This window comes from Chiloscyllium plagiosum, unplaced genomic scaffold (assembly GCF_037043375.1).
Source record: "Chiloscyllium plagiosum isolate Xiang-an unplaced genomic scaffold, Cpla_swu_hap1 HiC_scaffold_13, whole genome shotgun sequence".
Classification (NCBI taxonomy): Eukaryota; Metazoa; Chordata; class Chondrichthyes; order Orectolobiformes; family Hemiscylliidae; genus Chiloscyllium; species Chiloscyllium plagiosum.
The window spans coordinates 65,999,423-66,021,690 of NW_028270151.1; the positions used below are offsets into that span (position 1 = coordinate 65,999,423).

General features: G+C 39.6%; 1 protein-coding gene across 2 annotated transcripts in view; it reads right to left on the reverse strand.

Moving 5' to 3' along the window:
• pik3cb (phosphatidylinositol-4,5-bisphosphate 3-kinase, catalytic subunit beta) overlaps window positions 1-22,268 on the reverse strand; it is a 196,201-nt gene that overhangs the window by 75,356 nt on the left and 98,577 nt on the right. For both annotated transcript variants that reach the window (XM_043702026.2, XM_043702027.2), the window contains 8 exons: window positions 22,019-22,247; window positions 20,536-20,759; window positions 14,227-14,409; window positions 10,928-11,095; window positions 9,045-9,134; window positions 2,677-2,922; window positions 1,022-1,118; window positions 771-901 (listed from right to left, as the gene is read on the reverse strand). In XM_043702026.2, the coding sequence (XP_043557961.1) occupies window positions 771-901; window positions 1,022-1,118; window positions 2,677-2,922; window positions 9,045-9,134; window positions 10,928-11,095; window positions 14,227-14,409; window positions 20,536-20,759; window positions 22,019-22,247 (1,368 nt within the window). The remainder of the gene's footprint in view (window positions 1-770; window positions 902-1,021; window positions 1,119-2,676; window positions 2,923-9,044; window positions 9,135-10,927; window positions 11,096-14,226; window positions 14,410-20,535; window positions 20,760-22,018; window positions 22,248-22,268) is intronic.

The window sequence follows — 22,268 nt, forward strand, 5'->3', positions numbered from 1 at the left end:
GAGCTGAAGAGTTGGTACAATTTATAATGGCTCAACAATTTCCTTCAAGTCCCCAAGCTCTTCTGTTCAATGCTCTGCTGTGTGCAATTTGGAATTTGCAAAAAAACCTGTTTTTCTTTGTTTTTTCAGACAACACAATGTGTCAGATTTAAATCCAATCCATGGTAGTCCATAAAAAAAATCTTTCTTTTGTCATTTAGAGTGAGCAAAGCATTAGAGATTGTTCAAGTCAAACCTTTTTTTGGTTCAGATTGGTTCAAATGGATTTTTTTTAATGCGATTCTTTATCTCTCCAAGTGAATGTATCTTATTCCCAAACTATTCTTATTCACTCATTTGCTAGTTAATCGCCAGTAAAGGATAGTGACTATGTAAGGCAGCACGATAAGAACGTTGTTCTGTTATCTCTGGGTTCGGGACATAATCCGACCACATAGTGGGGAATAGCTGAAGACAATCTACTGAAATGGCGAAACGGAGGAATGGATGTGTCAGACAAATGATGCAAAGTTGAGTAGAATTGCAGTTTAATTTGTATCTGACTGTGCTGCACCTCATTTCATATTGTTGAATAGAAAGAGTCAACACAAAAAAAAAAACAAAGTGAACTACATCCTCTCTGAAATAGCCCAGGAGCAGCAGAAGATGTCACCAAAACAGTTCAAGGAAAACTATAACAGGGTCAGAAACAAAATCCAAGCATGAGTATTAACATGTTCTGATAGAAACTCAAAAATAAATATCACGTTTAAGATACAATTTAAACCTACCTTGTCGAAAGCAGGATAGAAAATTGCTACTTTACTGTATTCATGAAACTGAATATGTAGCTCAGTAGCATTCTCAGTGTATGGATTTGTCTGTGTTGTGCCCATGGGATTCAACATTTCTTCCAATTCATCTGGAAGTTGAAGGATAACTCACTTGTGAATTACTTGGATTTTGGAAAAGAAATTCAGAAAATGTAACAAATATCTTTTTTAATTCACTTTGAGCAAGTTGCACCCAAGGGAACACTTACCAGGGAATGATGACCAGCAGTGCAGTGACAGATCACCACTCTTCAGCTGTCCTCTGAAGTCAAATATCATTGTGTTCACCCATGCAATTGGATAGTGCTAATGGAGAAGGAAGGAAGGAAGGATTCACATTTAACTGAGGCCTTTTGCAGTCTTAGGACTTGTTAAAGTACTTCATAGGCAATGAACTATATTTAATTGCAGCAATTGTTACAGCACTAAGAAAATGGAAGTGGGACTGATTGTGGGGGGCGGGGGGCAACCGTGCAAAGGAGCTTGTGCTTCAACAGCATTGAACACTTCTGGCCTCGGAGGGGCTGAGAAGTGGGTTCACTGACATGACACCGTAACTTTGAGTGTTAAATTAGGAGAACCTACTCCAGAAACCAGAAGAAGGAAGGATACGATTATGACCCAAAAGTCTACTCCATGCATTGATAACCCTCTGAGGAACAACAAAACTGATGCTAAAAAGGTTGGTGCATCTTGCTCATTCTGTACAATCATCCATTCCCATGCTAGATTGGAGGCAATAAAATGTTGCCCAGAAGACCGAATTAAACAAGACAACCAGAGGCAAATGGGAGATTTGATAGAACATGGAATTTAAGAGTCCAAGTGCAGGGATGTGACTTATCAGGGTGAGACCTGGAATTTGTTTGATCAACAGCTGGTAAGATATTGCTGATCCACTAGATGGAGTCCTGGCCAACTCTTGTCTAAACTTGATAAGCAAGGAGAAAACGTGAATTGGAGCAGCAAACCCAAATCATGAATTCAAGTTCCAGGCCCCCACTACTCCCTCAAGCCACACAGCATGTTAAAGACAAATAACTCCTGCCTTGCAAAATTATAGCTTGTGATTACAAGCAATAGAATTAAACTGTTTTGCATCATAATTAGGAACACATTCACACAATATTATTGGTGTGAAGTTTTGCACCAATGTAACCTTTTCAAAAGTATGTAAGGTAAAAAAAAAGGTATGTAAGGTATAACAGATTAATCAGTTAAGCTCCGTTGGCTGGATTATTGGTTTGCAGAGCAGTGTGATGCCAATAGCGTGGGTTTAATTCCCATCACTGGTTTGAAGTCACCATGGCGGACTCTCCTTCCCAACCTCTTCCCTCACTTGAGGTCTGGTGGCTCTCAGGTTAATTCACCACCAGTTATTTCTCTGTAATGAGAGAGCAGCCCCTATGGTCTGGTAAGACTATGGCAACAACAACACAATAACAGATTGAGCTGATTCCTAAAAGAAGCAGACTAAGACTCTTTATTCTCAAAGTCCTCAGGATATTTTATTCTGGTGTCAATAACAGCAATAATTTACATTAATGCCATGCCTTTAAATGTATTCAAAATGTCACCAGGCTTTTTACTGCCCCATAAAAAAAAATTGACATTAGATCACATTAGCTATCAGAGCAGGTGATCAATAATTTGGTAAAGACACAAGTTATAGGGAATGCCTTTAAAGAAGGAAACAAGCAGGAGAGTCTGGATGTTTAAAGTGCCAGTTGAGTTTCCAGGCTGTTATTGCAAATTAACTGCAGAGCCTTTACAAAATGAAACCACTTACCACAGTTCCTATCAATATTTTGTCTAAGCAATGCTAAGAAAGCATAGATAAAAATTACAACATTGAGAAACTCACCACTTTTCCTGCTTTCCGGATGGTCTGATATTTGTTCACGTTCTTTGTTGATTTCTGTTTCTTCACTTTATCCATCACCCCATACACAGCAAAACAGAGTCGGGACATTCTTGGCAGATCACAAACGTTTATTTCAAAGTCCAGTGTCTCATTCCATACAAGGTCATTTTTTCCAGAAATCTCATTGCTTACAACAGGTTTACAAAGAAGTTCAGTTCCATGGAAAATCCCAGCCCTGACCTGAACCTAGAGAACAAAAAAAACAAATGATTAGGATCTGGGCCGTGGCAAAATGCAAAGGACTGTTTCAGAATTACAGTGTAATTTCACAAGAGGGTCCATGTGAAATCCTTTTTACAAGTCATGACCAATGAGATTTTCTTCACACATAAATCACTGCAATAACACAAACCCGACTTACCAAGGCTGTACAGCAGATAAACTCAATCAAACAGCAACCACATACTTGCTATGTTTGATAAACTCTTACAGATCCTCATCTCTTTTTCCCTTTAAAACAGGTATTCCAGCATTGGAATCAGTCAATTAAAAAAAAACTGGGCTTAAAATCATTCAGAGTTAAAATTAATTGCAGAGGACACAAAATTGCAGCAAGCATTCTATTACAATAAATGACTAAATAGAGAACTATCAGCACATTATTATTTGCATGTATTAAATTAATTTGTGGGTTTTTCATAGATTTGCGATGAAATTCTGTTTGTTATCAGTGTGAACACAAATTGGGGAATCCTTTCATGATGACATTTTATGACATATGTATTAAAACTGACAAAAGAGCAAAAGGAAGTTTACTTCGATCCCTTTCCACCACACAATGATTCAATTCACAAACAACTCCTCTCTAACATTGTATAATTTTTCTTTTGTAATCTAATAGGAAGAACACAGATAATGTGTCAAAAGGAGTTCTTCTTGACCACATTTTGAAATGAACTATCAAATGAAATCAGGTGTTTGATTCTTTCCCCAAACTGGAAGAACATGCAATATTCTGTGTTAGGTGGGTGGGGGGGGAGGTGGAGGTTAGGGGTTTGTTTCGTTGGTTGGTTGTTTGAAGAAAACCGGTTGTTGAAACAGATCTCAGATTTCCTAGCAAAGGGGACCGTGCTGAAACAGTTCTCTATTAACTGTACATTGTCATCCAAAACCCTCCAAATCTGTGTGTGCAGCTGTCAGTGTACTGAATGGCAAGTATTATTAGTTCGCCACTAACAAGCACAGTGGCTCAGTGGATTGCACTGCTGCCTCACAGTGCTAGGGACCTGGTTTCGACTTCAGCCTCTGGTGACTGTGTAGGTGGAATTTGCACATTCTCCCAGTGTTTGCATGTGTTTCCTTCAGGTGTTCCAGTTTCCTCCACAGTCCAAAGATATGCAGGTTAGGTGGATTTGCCATAATGAAATTGGCTGCAGTGTTCAGGGATTTGCAGGCCAGGTGGATTAACAATAGGAAATGTGGGGTTAAGGGGAAAGGCTTAGTCTGGGTGGGATGATCAATGCAAATTCAAATGGGCTGAATGGCTTCCTTCCATACTGTAAGGATTCTATGACTGCTAAAATCATTACCAATGTAACCAACATAATTTTTGTATACAGGACTTGTCAATGCAGACTCAGAAGCTTCAGTATAAAGACATTCCAGGCAAAAGTGTCATACGAATAAAGGAGCAGATGGAAGCCCCTCAAGCTGGCCTCACCATTTAAAGAGATCATGGCTAATTTGATTATAATTTTAAATATAGGAAGAAACTTCCAAAGACTCAACCTGCTTTTTGAAATAAAATCTTGCCTCAACTCAGTTTTGAAACGACAACACTTTGTTGTTAATAAAAAAAGTCATCTCATAAGAGGAAGCACCTCCTCCACATCTCCCCTGTCAAGAGTCCTCAGGATTTTGGGTGCTTTGATCCAATCACCTCTATGCATCTCAACACCAGAAGATACACACCTAGTCAGTCCAATCTTGCCTGACAAGTCAACCTGTCCACTTCAGGTTTTAACCTGAATTTCCTATAATGCACTTATGCCCTTCCTTAAACAACCCTGCCTTATATAATTGAAACATAACCTCTCCATTTCAATATTCAATTCCCCCTCACAATAAATAATACCATTCTATCAGCCTCCGAATTATTTCCTGTGACTACATACTAGCCTTTTGCACTTCATGGAGTAGGAGCCCCAGGTTCCTTGCATCAGATGTACAATCTCTCATTGTTCAGATAATATCAGTAATTTTAGCTCTGCTTGCCAAAATGGACAATTGCACATTTTCTCTCTCCATTTACTTTGTTTGCCACACCCTTGACCATTCTCTTTCAAATCTGCACAGATAATTCATACAATGACAAATATAATAATTGCCTTAATTTCATAGCCAACAGTCAAACCACGCTCTACTCTTAAAGTAATTTCCCTAGTCAATAAAGTGTGGCACTGGAAAAAGGCACAGCAACTCAGGCAGCTTCTGAGCAGCAATAGTGTCGATGTTTCGGGCATAACCCTTCATCAGGACTGGGGAGGGGGAACGCGGCTGAGAAATAAATAGGGGAGGGAGTGCTACAACCACATGGCTTCAACATTAAATTCACCAGTTTCCAGATCACCTGTCTGACCACTCCATTCCAGATCCAATTCTCTGACAGAGCTCCGCCCTCTTGACCGGACTCGTCCATCTTCCTTCCCATCACCTATCACCTTCTACCTTCACCCACCTATCACCATCCCAACTACCTTTCCCCTTGCCCCACTTATTTCTCAGCCCTCTTCCCATTCCTGATGAAGAGGGAAGTCCGAAATGACGACTCTCTTGCTCCTCAGATGCTGCCTGACCTGTTGTGCTTTTTCCTGTGCCACAGTTTATCAACTCTAACTTCTCCAGCATCTGCAGTCCTCACGATCTCCAAGTAATTTTAATTACTCAGCTATTTCTATAAGATGTTCTCCCAAATCACTTCAGAAAAGCTAGAGGAGAGTGACTACTGTTCAGGCTAGTGACCTTGAGCCAGAGATGGCTCAGCCACAAATCATGGCACTTTGGCCATTGCCAAGAAAGTACAGTCCCAGCTGGCTCTTACACAGTACGTAATGTATCACTTGAGACACGAGAAGGAATGAGATGTGTTAATATTCTGGAAGAGGGAAACTGTAAAGGATAGCCAGGGGCATGAGAGACAGAAACCAGAAATAAATATTCAAAGAGAGCAAAGAATATAGAATGAAGTAGAATGGAAATGTAGATCAACTGGATCAAGTTGCATTAATGGCGACATTCTCTCTCTTTCTCTCTCTCTCTCTCTCTCTAGAGAGGGTACAAATATATTCTGAATAAAATCAGACTACTACTGAAGTTGAAATACAGACAGCGGTTCAATTGTCATGTCGCCTAGTACAAGTAGTAAAATATGTATCCAAAAGGTGACCTACTGAAAACTATTAGATTGCAATTGTATTTCTGTCAGGGCCATCACGTGGAGTTGTGCCATGCTTTGGGTGACTGAACCATATTACATTACACACTGTCAGTGCAAAGAAGGAGCTACTGTGCTTTGGCACTGAGTATTGCAACTCGTCTGAAAGTGTACATATGCACTACTTCTTGATTATTTGAGGCACTATTCCATAGAATAGAATGAGGAGCAGATTTGTCTCCCTGATTGGTTATAGTAAACTATTTCTGAACATCGCAGAATCTAAGCTGTAATTACTGCTCTCTGAGGCTGTATACACACAGTCACTGTAACACAATGTGTTTGGCTGCATTGACAACATGGCAGATTGTGTCACATTGATAATTCTTCTAGCTTTAAAATAATAATGGAAAAGGGTAAACCAGATCTAAAAGTTGAAATTCTAAACTGGAGGAAGAACAATTTTGAAGGTAAGAACTTTCAAAAATTGTTGAGGGGGTGGAGGGATAGAAATGGGAAATGTTCACAGGTAAAAGGTATGGCAGGAAAATGGGAAGCCTTCAAAAAAATGAGTTTAATGAGAGTCCAGAGACAGTATGTTCCTGTTAGGGTGAAGGGCAAACCTGGTAGGGGTAAGGAATGCTGGATGACTAGAGAAATTGAGGGATTGGTCAAGCAAAAGGAAGCATATGTCAGGATATATAGACAGCAGGGATCAAGTGAATTCCTAGAAGTGACTAAAGGCAGTAAGAGTACATTTAAGAGGAAGATCAGGAGGACAAAAAGGAGACGTGAGAAAGCTTTGGCAAATAGGGTTAAGGAGAATCCAAAGGGATTCTACAAATACATGAAGGACAAAAAGGTAACTAGGGAGAGAATAGGACCCCTTAAAGATCAGCAAGGCAGCCTACATGTGGAACCACAGGAGATGGGAGAGATACTAACCAAGTATTTTGCAGTGTTTACTGTGGAGAAGGATATGGAAGATACAGAATGTGGGAAAAATGTCCATATTATAGAGGGAGATCGGGAGGACTAAAGAGATCATGAGATAGCTTTAGCAAATAATGTAAAGGTGGATAAATCCCCAGGCCCTGATCAGGTGTACTCTAGAACTCTGTGGGAAGCTAGAAAAGTGATTTCTGGGCCCCTTGCTGAGATAGTTGGATCATTGAAAGCAACAATTGAGGTACCAGAACACTGGACACTGGACATTGGCTAACGTGGTGCCACTGTTTAAGAAAGGTGGTAAGGACAAGCCAGGGAATTATAGACCAGTGAGCCTGACATCAAGTTGTTGGAAGGGGACCTGAGAGACAGAATTTACATGGATTTGGAAAGGCAAGGACTGATTAGAGACAGTCAATGTAACTTTGTGCTTGTTTCACTAACTTAATTGAGTTTTTTGAAGATATAACTAAAAGGATTGATGAGGGCAGAGCGGCGGACGTGATCAATATGGACTTCAAGAAGGTGTTTAACAAGGTTCTGCATGGTAGACTGGTTAGAATGGTCAGATTACATGGAATACAGGGAGAACTAGCCATTTGGATACAGAACTAGCTTGAAGGTAGAAGACAGAGGGTGGTGGTGGAGAGTTGCTTTTCAGACTGAGGCCTGTGACTAGCCATGTGCCACACAAGTCAGTGCTGGGTCCACTATTTTCATCATTTATATAAATGATTTGGATGCAAACATAGAAGGTATGGATAGTAAGTTTGCAGATGATATAAAATTGGAGGTGTAGTGAACAGCGAAGAAGGTTACCTCAGAGTACAACGGGAACTTGAGCAGTGGGACAATGGACCGAGGAGTGGCAGATGGAGTTTAATTTAGATAAATGTGAGATGCTGCATTTTGGAAAGGCAAATCAGGTCAGGATTTATACACTTAATGGTAAGATCCTGGGGAGTGTTGCTGATAAGAGAAACTTTGGAGTGCAGCTTCATAGTTCCTTGAAAGTGGAGTCAAGGTAGATAGGATAGTGAAGGCGGCGTTTAGTATGTTTGCCTTTAGTGGTCAGTGCATTTAGAATAAGAGTTGGGAGGGCATGCTGTGGCTGTACAGGATATTGGTTAGGTTGCCTTTGGAATACTGTGTGTAATTCTGGTCTCCCTCCTATCAGAAAAATGTGAAACTTGAAAGGGTTCAGAAAACATTTATAAGGATGTTTCCAAGGATGTTTACAGGGAGAGACTGAAGAGGCTGGGCTGTTTTCCCTGGAGCGTCAGATACTGAGGAGTGACCTTATAAAATCATGAGGTGAATGGATAGAGTAAATAGACAAGATCTTTTCTCTGGTTTGGGGAGTCCAGAACTAGAAGGCATAGATTAAAGGCGAGAAGGGAAAGATTTAAAAGCGACATAAGGGGCAACTTTTTCACACAGAGGATGTGGTGTGTGTATGGAATGAGCTGCCAGAGGAACTGGCGGAAGCTGGTAAAATTACAATATTAAAAGGTACCTGGATGGGTATATGAATAGGAAGGGTTTAGAGGAATGTGGACCCGGTGCTGGCAAATGGGACTAGATTAGGTTGGGATATCTGATCAGCATGGACGAGTTGGACTGAAGGGTCTGTTTCTGTGCTGTACATCTTTATGATTCTAAAGACAGCACAGTCAGCTGTTTAAGATTGCTGAGCTTTTCTGGAGCTAACTCCTGACATTTTGTAATGCCCATTACAAAGTCAGGCTGCAAAAAGCTCAGAAAACTAAGGTTTTGTTCACACGTTACTGCATCGCTTTTTTAAACAGTAAAAATAACGTGGAGCACATTTGCAGGTAAATCAAGTTCCACAAAAGCCTTCTTGGCCACCTCAAAACTTTGATTAATACAAATTTGTGGGCAGATGTCCTCTGCTTCAACTCAGAATTTTATTGGAAAGAATACACATTTTTATCATTCAAATTAAAGAGTTCTTTACAGTACTTACTCGTAGTGCTTCATCTGCATTTATTTTGATCCCATGAGCAAGAACAATCTTGAAAGGACTGTTTATATCCCAAACATTACCTGCCATTTGCTAGTAAACAAGGTATAGAAAATAAACAAATAAGCAACTTTGATCTTTGAACAGTAATCGTTAAGTGTGGTATCAAAAACAGCATTGTGTGTAATAACGTATCTGAATAGGTACATTAGAAAATACTGCATTAATTGGGATCTGCTTGCAGTATGAGGTTTCAATTTAAGAAGTCAGGTGCTGAGCAAAACTTTGTTTGGAAACCATGGTGTGTCATTAAAGCAGTTACACTAAAGCTAAACTACTCATAAAGTGATTAAATTACAGTAAACCATTGTGAACCAAAGGAGTGGTGCATTTTTAGGTCATTTAATTTTTTCCTAGTTATTTTACACCTATTTCTGTTTCAGACTGTTAGTTATATTTAGTAAATAAGTGATAAAGCTATTTCTAGGAAGCATAAGGAAAGCACAGCTGGCAAAAGTGTTTGCATGACTCTGCTGTTAACAAGGAAGTCATAAATAACACATGGAATGTCAGAGAATTACTGCAGGAGACATTTTTCGTTAAATTCAGTTGTATTTGTTGGAGATTATGAAGAAAGCTAATGGTTGGTGAGATATACGTGGAATTTCTGAAGGTGTATTAATGCTCCAAATGGATTTTAATTCAACTTCAAAAGATAGTTTTTTTTAACAAAAATTTCTATACCTTGAAGCATAGAAATAGACAAATTTGCATTAACTCAGTGTTAAACATTCAACCTTTAATTCTAGACACAATGGGACAATCGCTTGCTTTTCTATCATTAGAATAGAGCACAGCAAATCTATTTTCAGACATTTCCTTCCACTCATAATTCTGTGTTCACTGACATCAAATGTACAACACTGCAAATGTAATTTCTTTGACAGTCAATGGAAACCATAGCTTCTCATTGAACAGTACTTTTGAAAAAAAATACACATTTTCACTTACCAACGACAGTACCTTTCAAAAGGTGTTACCATTTTACTCCAGATAAGGAAACTATCATTTAAAAAGAACTGAATTCATCTAATTTCTGTAGCAACTTCAGTGCTAGCCTAACGTGCCTCACCTCCAATGTAATTTTGCATGTCCCATAAAGAGCAATGTAATTACTACCATATTATTTGTACATAGGTGCTGGACTTAGAATAAATATTGATCAAGACTCCAAGGAGAACTCCCTGCTCTTTTTCAAAATACTGCCATCTGATGCTTTATATCCACTTCATAGGGCAGCTGGATGTCTCATTTGAAAGAAGGTACCTTCAAAAGGGCAGCACTTTTTAGCATGAACCTTTAGCTGATATTTCAGACCAGGTCTTCAGACATAGGGGCAAAACTGCTACCAACTGACTAACTGGGAGGTAAAGAGACTTTTACTTGATTTCTGGGTAACCATTTTTTTCTTGAAATAAACAATTTTATAATTAATATTGCCAAGATTAGTATATTTGAGCAGATTATACCATGCTCATTTTTTCCAATTGTTCTTTCCTTTCTGCCCCCTTCGCAAGTAGTTAGACTTTTTGCAGATTATACTTCGATGGGCAACCCAGCTGTTCCCTATTCATCTGAATTCAAGGTTAGAAACTGGACATCACCAGATCTCAAATAAATTTTCTTCCATACTTAAAAGCAGAGGAGCCAGTCATAGTGTCCCCACCACAATCCAGCAGAGAACAGCTAACATAACGGAAATCTGAAGTAGCTATGCTTGAAACTTTACCATGACACGTTTGATTAAAAAATGCAAATTAAAAGATCACTTTTTTTAAAATAATAGATACTAAATCAAGATGAAAGCTACTAATACAATCACTTACAGAAATGGTCCGTCTCTTGGGTGGCAAAGGAAGAGGAAGATTGGATGATTTCCGATGCAATGCCATACCAATAGCTGACATTTCGCGATCACACATCTCCTTAATTGTGCTGCAGTCCACTAATGTCAGCTGAGGGTGGAGTCCTTTTGACACGCAATTTCTTATATACTGGAAAAGGTATAGAAATCAAGGATTGCATGGGATACCTTGCTCTTTTCCAGAGGGACACTTAAACCATACAATAGGATCTTCCTCCCCACATACAGAAATGCAGAGTCAAAAATACAAGCCACGCAGACAGTGTAGTAACAAAAATAAATTTGAAAATGAGAAATTTGCAAATGGAAATTTGAAAGGAAGATAAATTTTACTCCTGAAAAATCACTGTTACATGAGAAACGAAGTGTACTTTGTTTGCAATCTTGGTTTCACATTGTACCCCAAAATAAGCTTCCAATAAATGTTTGCCATCACAAGGACTGCCTTTTTTCACATCTGAATCATCGTCCAACTTCAATCCTGTCTGAGCTCTTCTACTGTTGACACCCTAACCCCATTCCTTTACCTGTGCTATTCTGGCTGCTCTTCCATGTTCTACCCTGTAAATGTGAGTAAGTCCAAAACTGATCCATTCATGTCTTCATTTGCACCAAGTCCTGTCACCAGTGTTCAGTGTCTTGCACTGGCTCTGGTCAAGTGATGTCCTGACTTTAAAATTCTTATTCTTATTTTCAAATTCTTCCCTGGACTCAGTCCCAAACCGATTTACAATCTCCTCTAGCCCCACAAAATATGTGTACACATCTAATTCTGAACTCTTGAGTATCTCTTATTTTAATTTTTCTACCTTGGTGATTGCACTTTCACTTGCACTGAGTACCCTCCATACACCTCCATGTCTCTTTTCCTCTTTTACTACACTATCTCAAAACTACCCTGTTAACCAAAGTTTTGTCATTTAACCTAATATCTTCTCATGTATCTCGGTGTCATATTTTGTTTTATAATGCTTCTGTGAAGAACCCTGGAATAATACAAAAATATACATGGTTATGAAAACCATCTCAGTGTAGCAACAGCACACAAGTGCTGATCAACTCAGAACTGCTATTATGCTGCAACTGATGGCACTGAACACCTAGAAGCCTATATTTTATTGTGTCTTGTCAGCTCCTGATTGTTTTTTTTAAAAAAGATGCATCTAAACTCTTCCCACTTTTCTAGCAGAAGTAAGTGTGCCCCTCCTCCCAGAGCAGCTTGATTGCAATAACTGGACTATTCACTTTCCAAGGACACCAGCATACACTCATTGTAAATAATCCTCCTGGCTGCTGGGTAATACCATCAGCACTTAATTCATTGAGTGGTACACATGACCATTTACATCTAGCTGGGAGGGGATCTGAAGGCCACAACTAAAATTCTAGTACCTCAATCAGGAATCATTTCAATATTTCTGATCTTATTAACTACTCACACTAGAAAGAGAGTCACTGATTGACTATCAGAAGGTACTGGGTGTAGCAACATACAAGAAGTTAATAATAGCAAGACTTCAGCAAAAATCTGTTCTGAAGGTAATTTGCTCTGAAGGGAAAGCTTCTTCTACTCCGCCTTCTATAATGAGTGGTTCTATAATTTTTTTGTAATTTGTAGGTGCTATTTATAGTAAGTACATCACTTTATATCACATTTCTACATTTTATGCAACACTAGTTAGATAAAAAGTTACAATGTCGTGAAAGTGGCCATGCATTTTGTAACAATCTTGCAGTATGTGGGATTCCATCGATCGTTTGACAATTCAAGGCAAATACAGTTGCAGGAATTACATTTGTTAGATGTTCATACAATCTCAGTCAAGTAAGCTGAAGAAATGCAGAAGGAACTCTATCGCATCTGAGAGGTTTAAACACATAATCCAAGCGGCTGTGGCGGGGGGCACCCAAGAACAAAACAACAGAGAATGTTGTTGTAAGAGATATAGGAAACTCAATGCTATTAAAATTACTCAGCTCTTCCTTGAGGCTTTTCCATATCTATCTGATAATCTGTTGTCTTTTCTTTTCTGGACAGCTTCTATCTCACTGAGGCATCATGAATAACTCAAATCCAACAATCTGCTCAGAAAACTATACTTACATTTTGACAACCGCAACAAATTTTCATTACAGATGAGACAGTCAATCATATTATGTTCTAAAGTAAATAACTCCTAACATTGATGAAAAGTGTCAATTTGCCCTTTCACTCAATGTTAACATATCCTTTCAAACCAAACAAAATCACAATCAAATCCATTTCATAAAAGCCAATTTCTTTTTCCTTTGTCATATCCTATCTGTATACCAGGTTTTATTGCAATCTGTCCATTTGATGTTTTGAGCTATAATCTAGCAAATGGGGATAAAATCATTACTTCAGCACAACAAATGCTGAACAAGATTGCTTGAGTCCTTCAGCAAACACCAAGCTTTTTTTTTTAAAGATTACTTACAGTGTGGAAACAGGCCCTTCGGCCCAACGAGTCCACACCGACCCTCTGAAGAGCAACCCACACAGACTCAATCCCCTACATCTACCCCTTCACCTAACACTACGGGCAATTCAGCATGACCAATTCACCTAACCTGCACATTTGAGAGAGGAAACCGGAACACCCGGAGGAAACCCATGCACGAGGAGAACATGCAAACTCCACACAGAGAGTTTCGTGAGGCGGGAATTGAACCAGAGTCTCTGGTGCTGTGAGGCAGCAGTGTTAACCACTGTGCCATCGTGTCGCCCATTTTCTGGGTGACTGATTTTGCTTTTCGTCAATAATGTTCTTAAACAGAAAGGAAAGTTGGATTTCAAATACTTGTATACAATCTACAAGCGCAAGCATTTGGAAATGCCTTAAAGAAAGCCAGAATGAGAAAAACTGGTATTCTCCTAATAAATGCCACAAATGATTAAAACTGGCAAGGTGTGGTGGGCATAAATTATGGGAAAATTAAACAAAGATAAAGAAAGGATATTTTAAGAAACCCTTTGATCTGAAAGTATAAAGATTGCAGTTTTCTTTATGTAAATAAAGCTTGGCAGAAGTCTTAATGGTTAATGCAATGTACATGTTTCATCTAAAATGTTTATGTATATGACACAAATATTAAGCTCCAAAAGATTTAAATATTGGAGCTTTTTCCTTTGCCCACCTACAAGGTAGTAGTTACATGTCATGTAAGAGGCACACAAATGAATCACTTCATATTTTACAAAACTTCCTGTTATATTTGGTGCAAGTTCTGGCAACATACCCGGAATTGAATCAGTGGTTGCTCGCCAAACAGGTATTCCTGCTTTCCACTTACGCGCAGCACAAAATCTCTGGGATTGAATTCCTCATTCTCTTTTCCATGGTTGGTCAGCTGTTTCCGAATGGCAAGTTCATTTAATTGATGGGGATTCAAGTTTGGAGATACCTGGAAATTGAAGATGTCCTGCAAGGAGAGAGAGAGAGAGAGAGAGAGAGAAAGAGCGAGAGAGAGAATCATTCTGAATCTGCATTGAAAAACAGACTTTAAAAATCATAAAAGACTTGGAACTCTAACTGTCCTCAAGCATTCGTTTATGATGGAAAATAGGTATTTTAAATACCAGACAGAGTTTGTGACCATGCCTGTAGAGTAGAAAGGATAATCTTCTGTCTAATGCCATCCTATTATCTTGATACCAGTGTAAATGGGCTTTCTTTTGATATTGGCAGTTTCTTTTCACTAACCTTCCACTCATTGTTCATCCCCATGCCAGAGACATGTGGAATACATTACTTCAACATAATTTTGATCTAATAGACTGCTATAGCTAAGAAACAATCTCAGCATTTGGATGTCTAGGTTTCCTGCTCCAGAAATTGTCTGGGCTTGCAAGCGAAATGTCAACTGCAGATGAGGAGGAGCAATGCTCTCAACCGCAATGTCTACTGTGGACACACAAATAACATTCACTTGAGCAAGAAACCAGAGGCCAAGCAGTACCTGTTCCACGACAGCAAAGCAAGCAATCAAGGTTTTAAAAAATGATAAGGGACATTGATGGAAAAAACTTGCTCCACATTCACTTTGAAATACGTTTTGTTTACACAAAAGAAATGGAGGAAAAGTAGGTCATTCTCTTCGAGCCAAGAATTTGACTTGTTTTTCAAACCTGCAGCTGTATAGTGATGGTCAGCAGACCAAGATTTCAAAGACTGCAGCCTCACTTTACAGTATCATTGTATAACTACTTCTGGGAATGGAAGATTATATCAAATGCTAACCCAATTAATGATTACACCAACACCAGCTGCACTCATTTAAAGCAAAACCACCTTTTAAAACAATTTTACCACAGAAAAGAGACAAGAAATTCACTGCTTCACATCAGTTTAAATCAGATCATTTGAATGTAGGGGTATGGGTGGGTTGCGCTTCGGCAGGTCGGTGTGGACTTGTTGGGCCGAAGGGCCTGTTTCCACACTGTAAGTAATCTAATCTAATCTAATTATAATTATTCAGAAAGTTGACTCAGCGTTTTACAGCAAAAGGTGGATGATCAAGTTGTGAAAAGTAATCCAGTAAATCTCACTCTCCCTCTCTTTCACCATTTCCTCGTGACCCCACGTCAAGTAATTATTTAATTCCTTTCTGAAGGCTACACTTGAATTTGTATCCGCCCTATTGTCAAGTAGTGCATTCTAAATATCTAATCATCACCACAACTCCTCATTTTTCATCTCAGCTGAATTATTAAGAAAGGCCTAACAAGTAATCTAGGCAAAACACACCAGGACAATGCTCCCCGCCCCCTCCCACAAGAACCCATCCTCCCCTCCCGGCACCTTCCGCTGCCACCACAGGAATTGCAAAACCTGCACCCACAGCACCCCCCCTCACCTCCGTCCAAAGCCCCAAAGGAGCCTTCCATATCCATCAGTTTCACCTACACTTCCAAATGTCAGTTATTGCATCCATCGCTCCTGATGCGGTCTCCTCTACATTGATTTGGAGATGCCGGTGTTTGGGAGATAGGATGCCTACTCGTGGATCGCTTCAGAGAAGATCACCTGCACCAACCAATCCCACTGCTCCGTGACCAAACACTTCAACTCCCCCTCCCACTCCGCCGAGGACATGCAGGTCCTGGGCCTCCTCCAACACCACACCCTAACCTACCTGACTCCTGGAGGAAGAACACATCTTCCACCTTGGGGCCCTCCAACCCCATGGCATCAATGTGGACTTCACCAGTTTCCCCATTTCCCCTCCCCCCACCTTATCCCAGTTCCAATCTTCCAGCTCAGCACCGCCCTCATGACCTGTCCATCACCCTTCCCACCTATCTGCTCCACCCACCCCTCTGACCTATCACCTTCACCCACCTATCGCACTCTCAGCTACTTTCACCCCAGCAATTCCTCCCCCCCCCCCCCCCCATTTATCTCTCCACCCTCGAGGCTCCCAGCCTCATTCCTGATGAAGGGCCTTTGCCTGAAACATTGATTTTCCTGCTCCTCGGATGCTGCTGGACCTGCTGTGCTTTTCCAGCACCATATTCTCCGATCTAGGCATTCAGATGCTCCTATTAACTAACATGCAGTGACATTGTTGGTGTTCTAAACATTGACAATGGATGAGGACAGTCATATTCTCAGCTTTAGCATCCGTCAACTTCATTAAATAACCCTCATTTAAGGAAAGGAAATTAGGGCCAGGCGGTACCTTTGGGGCTGTAGCTCCAGCATCAGTCAAGGTAAGGAAAACTTTCTTCCACTTGTTTCACCTCTGCTTCTTCAATCACTTTCAAGTCCAAGCCCTTCCAATATTAACATTTCAGCCAGCAAGAACGTTTCTATTTACACAATCCTACCTTTAATGACTTATGAAAATAAGACCTCTTACTGTCTCTGCTCTGAATAACCTCAGCTTCTCCAACCTATCCAGGTGAACATAATCCCACACCCTTGAAACAATGTGAGCAATTTTCTTCTGCATCTTCTTCAAAGCCTTCACTTCTCTTTTGAAAGCATAGGGCAGGAAGTTAGACACAGTGCTCCAACTTGGGGTAAACCTGTGCTTTATGTAGGTTTAGTTCATTCTTTTGCTTTCGTTCTGTCTACCATGTTTTAAAAAAAAGACCAGGACTCCCCACTCTTTATTAACTTTTTTAAAATTTTCAGGATGAGCCAATAAATAATTTTGCACTGACATCCACAAGTCTCTTTTCTTCCCAATAGTTTGTATTCTTCTGGTACATTCTTCTGACCAAATTGTGCCCACAAATGGATTTTGCATTGAACCCATGTGCCTCCCCATTCCACCAACATGCCTGTACCTCCATGAGATCTATGACTACATTTATCATTGTTTAACATACTTCCAAGTTTTATGTCATTTAGAAATTGTATTCTGACCCACTAGTCTAAAGTCATTAATGTATTGATTGAACCTTGACAAACTCCAGTACGCCTTCCTCTAGACTGCATGAAACAGTATATAGGACAAACAGGCAGACAACTAATAATCCACAGCACGAATACCAACTACCCACTAAATACCGGCTGTCCCCAGTAGCCATACACACAGATGACAAGGACCACAAATTCGACTGGGCCAACACAACGATCATTGGACAAGCTACACAGAGGACAGCCAGAGAATTTCTAAAAGCATGGCACTCATCCACGGACTCAATCAACAAACACATTGACCTAGATCAATATACCGGCCACTACAATGAACAACTGGAACCAGCAACCGGAAGCAGCAGAAAGGGAACCAAATAAATTCCAGAAGACTGTACAGCAGAGCTTCACAGGAGGCTCCAAAGTACTGAAGCTGTCACCTAGAATAGGGGACGAAACATCTGCAAATCAATTTCCCAGCTCGGCAAACATACCCACAACTATGACTTCCTCTCATCCGAGAAACACTATTCACAACTTTCTTTTCTATTCCTTTGTTAACTTACATCTTTGTTGCTTCTCCTTTGAAGCATGGGTTTCAATTGTTCAACCAGGCCTGCTCTGTGGTACCTTATCAAATGTATTTTTACATTAACACTTGGATTTTTGAACACCCACATTAGCATGAAATGCACAGGTCTCATACATTCTCTGCCATCTCAATCAATTGAGTCAAATATAAAACTTACCTCTTAATCAGCATAAGCATGTATCAGCATGGTGACAGATTGGATCCTTTAACTGATTCATTTTCCATATTTTGCAAATGCCAGAATTGTATTACTGCAATTTCATATTTACATCAGTTACTAATTGATCTCCTGTGATATTTTGCAAGGGAAGCCACGAAAAGGGCATGTTTCAGATTAAGAAGCATGGAACCAGACTGAACCAAAGCAAAGGAGTAGAGACCGAAGAGACAACCCATATCACATCCACACTAGCTCTCCTCCATCAGTCAATACTGTCTGAATAACTACTTATTCTCTGAGGAATTGATTTCTACTTGCTTTCCCACTATCTACCATAAACCGTAAACCTGTGATTGCTTGGTTTATATGTCCCCTCCCATCGTTTAAGCTTGCTAACATGAAAAGTTCCTCCTCCCACTGGGAGCACAATTCTGTGCATAGAGTCAAGGATAGTCATTTTAGACATAAATGTGTAAGAGTGAAAGCAAAACGAAAGGTCAATCAACAGCAAACTAAATTGGAATCCAGTGATTTTTTTGAAATGCAAAAAAACAAAGACCAAGTCCAGGAATGCCAGCTCCAGTTTTACTTAATGTAATATGGGTAATGTAATTAAGAAGTGTACACTAGAAGGTTGGAGAAAACAAACTGAACAGGAGGTAAGTATCTTGAGACATTGTTTATGCAAAATTGGACTTTGCTTGTGTTGATAGGAACCCAATTTTCCTTCATGAGAATACAATACTGTTAGTTTTGCTGCTCTACCTCTTCCCAACTTTGGAAGAATGTCAGATTTATATTTCCTGAATAAATGCTTTTCAGCCAGTAAGAATATTTATCAGTTCTCCAGAAGCCATGCTGATTTTGACTCACTCCGTGCCAAAGACAACAACTCTACTGAAGAGCTTGGAACTGGTGTCAGGAGTCAATTTAAAAAAAAACTTGAAAACAAGATAGATTGTAGAAATTGAAAGGTTTGATGAAAAAAAACCTATGCAAAGTGTTACTACCTTTTGGAATTAGTGGCAGCCAAAGTAATAAGTATGAGCAAAATACTATGCAGAGCTATCTGGACAATGGCCATATCTCGAACAAGAAGCAAGTTGAAGTTTTCTTTCCTCTGCTTAGCACAACCTAAGCTTCAATTGATTATCATTGATCAATTCAGCCTGACTAAAAAAAACTTTAACAAAAGCAAATCAGCTCCTAAGATCATGTTAAAATCTAACTTACAGGAAAAGGATTTTCTCAAAATTTCAATTAAGCTTTAGGTCAATATCTATGAATGCCACATTGCAATCACATGGACTGCAGCAAAAAATTGTTGTTACTTGAATCTCCCCTCCAAAGAGTTTTAAGTTACATTTGCATTATGCAGAATAGCTTTCTCATACAGGAGGGATTTGGTTTCATCTTGGCTCCTGTTACGCTATTTGCCCTGTTTACAGTGTACAGCAGATTCCTCAGTACTAGTACAAACAAAAGGCAGCTGTAGTTATGCAAAATTGCTTTGTGAATACACTCTGCAATCAAAATTAGAAGCATTATATGGCAAAAAATGTGTAACGTAAGAAAAGAAACTGTACATCCCAAATAGAGATTGTTCCCTTCTGATATGTAGTTTAGTGAATTGCACTATTCATTGATGCTGCCACAAATATGACATACAGCTCATTCAAAGTTCAACAATGAATAGTGCAAGGTTAGAATTTCAAGACTGTTTTGAAAATGAAACAATTCGCTTTATTACATCTGCATATTTTAAATCATATCACAAGAACTAGGAGTGGAATCTTGTTGTGGCATCATGGGGTCTTGCTTGTCTGCTGGAGACAGTTCGGCACTGATTTTTCTTAGTAAGATCTACCCAACCTCAAGCCAATCAGGCAGTGCCAACGCCACTGGAGGACCTTCCCTGAATCAAAAACCTAAGGGCACAATTGACTGTCAATCAGAAGGTGACTGCACTTGGACTCAGCAGTACCATCCTGGAGAAAGTGAGGACTAGAGATGCTGGAGATCCGAGTCAAAAAGTACGGTGCTGGAAAAGCACAGCAGGTCAGGCAGCATCAGAGGAGCAGGAGAGTCAATGTTTTGGGCATAAGTCCTTCATCAGGACCATCCTGGAGTCTCATTAACAGGGAAATAATGTGGGAATAGGGGTATTTAATGAGAAATGGAGGGGCACAGAATTTGGGAGGGGGAAAATGATCCAATTGCTATTAGTGAGCCATTTCTCACCATCAACCAGCCTCACAATCTGGCCCTGACTGCCTTTAATCAAGGAATCCCTGGAGGTGATAAACCAGAAACTCTGGTTTACCTATCATATATGTAAAAAAAGCAACAGGCCTGCCTGCATTAATCCCAGTACTGGCAAGAGGAGACCCTTACATGGTCAAAAGGGTGGTTTAAAGTTTAGTGCAACATACCTGACAACACTCGAATCGGATGGCTACAAGGAAATTGTCTTTGTGCAGTTTGTCTTCAGTGTTATTAACACCAGCAGATTCAACCTCAGGAGGAAAGTTATGCTGCAACCAATCCATCCAGGAGAGTCCTTGACGTTTTAACATGTTCTCCTCATTGATTTTACGCATTTTGCTGCGAAATTCTTTTACCTCAGGGTCTGTTAGTGCATCAAACTCATGGAGACCTAGATCCCAACAACAACTATTAGGCAATCACATCAGCACAATCAGAATTTTTTTTTGATCAATTTATTATTTAACATGTCTCTCCCAGACAGTCAAATTGTTCTGCGCCCAAGTTTAGGTGACACTACATAATCAAATAGTGAATTAGACTCCAATCTTGGGTGAAGAGTTGCACAGAAAAGGAAGTACTGGCTATTCTTTACTTTATATTTTCTGAGAAAACAACAATCCACCATTATTATCTGCATTCTGACATCCCTTCAAAGGCATCATTCACACAAAGCGCTGAGACTTTTCTAAGAATCATGGAAACCAACAGCCCAGAATAGAGAGTTTTGTTTAAGTAGATGAGAAAGGAAAAGATATGGAGTAATAATTAACAATCTCCATTGCCGGCCAAACCTTAAATTAAGTGATAAATCACAAGATCTTTCCATATAAAAAAAGCCACGGCAGAGGTGAGTGTAATGTTAGTGTAGATGTTTGTCCATGGGCTACAGAGTCAGACTACATAGACTCAAGAGTCAGTGGGTAATGGACATGCATCAGACATTCTGAAAATAACTTGCAGTAAAAATACAAATTCTTCCTTTTCCAGATTGGGACTATTGGTGTCCTAAACAATCATAGATTAAATACTTGAGCAAAATAATTAAAAATAATGGTGACTGAAACTGCTGTTTAATAGGAGTGCGTGGTATGATTAGCACATAACAATTCTTGCTCTCAACTAACTTGAATGGAACTAAATCGGGTTTGGGGTATAATGGACACCAACACATTCTTATATTTAAAAGATACCTCCCACCCACCACAAAACTGGACTGGAAAACCCATGTTTGTGAATAGACATTAAAATTGATTATGGTAGATGTCACTATATTGAGTTTTAAAACAGTTTACAAACTAAAGCAATGTAAAGAATGCCTTACCTAGTGCTTACTCAGTCCTTCTAAAGAGACTGTAGAGTCTTAAATACTTAAGACGGAAATTAGGTCCAAATCACATTTATTGAAAAGGTGATAGGACATAAGCATAGCTACTGAATAATTATTTAACTTGTACTGGCCAAGTTCAGTATAACTACTATAATGCCTATATTAGATAGGGCCAGTCAAATAAACTGACAAAGGTAAAACCAATAATGTGAAATCAGCCTTCATTTTGGGTCAGCTGGTAGATGTTATCAGATAACACTGTTCGCAGCAGATGAGCAAGACACAAAACAATGTTCATGCAAGGCAAAGGACCGACTTACCTTTCCCAATAAGAACACCAATTTTTGAATCTAGTAGTTTTTCAGATCTATTGCAGTTCCTGGCTACAAGCTTTAAAACAGGAAGGAAAGGTCTAACATCACAGAGGCGACGAGACTCATCCTCCAGCTCCTCATGCACAGCTGACTGGTTCACACATTGAAACATATAGGAGTCCTGTTCGCCAAGGACACTGTACAGTGGGTATGTCTGCGCCTGTGTCCAAAGGAGCTGCAATGCAACGCATGAAAG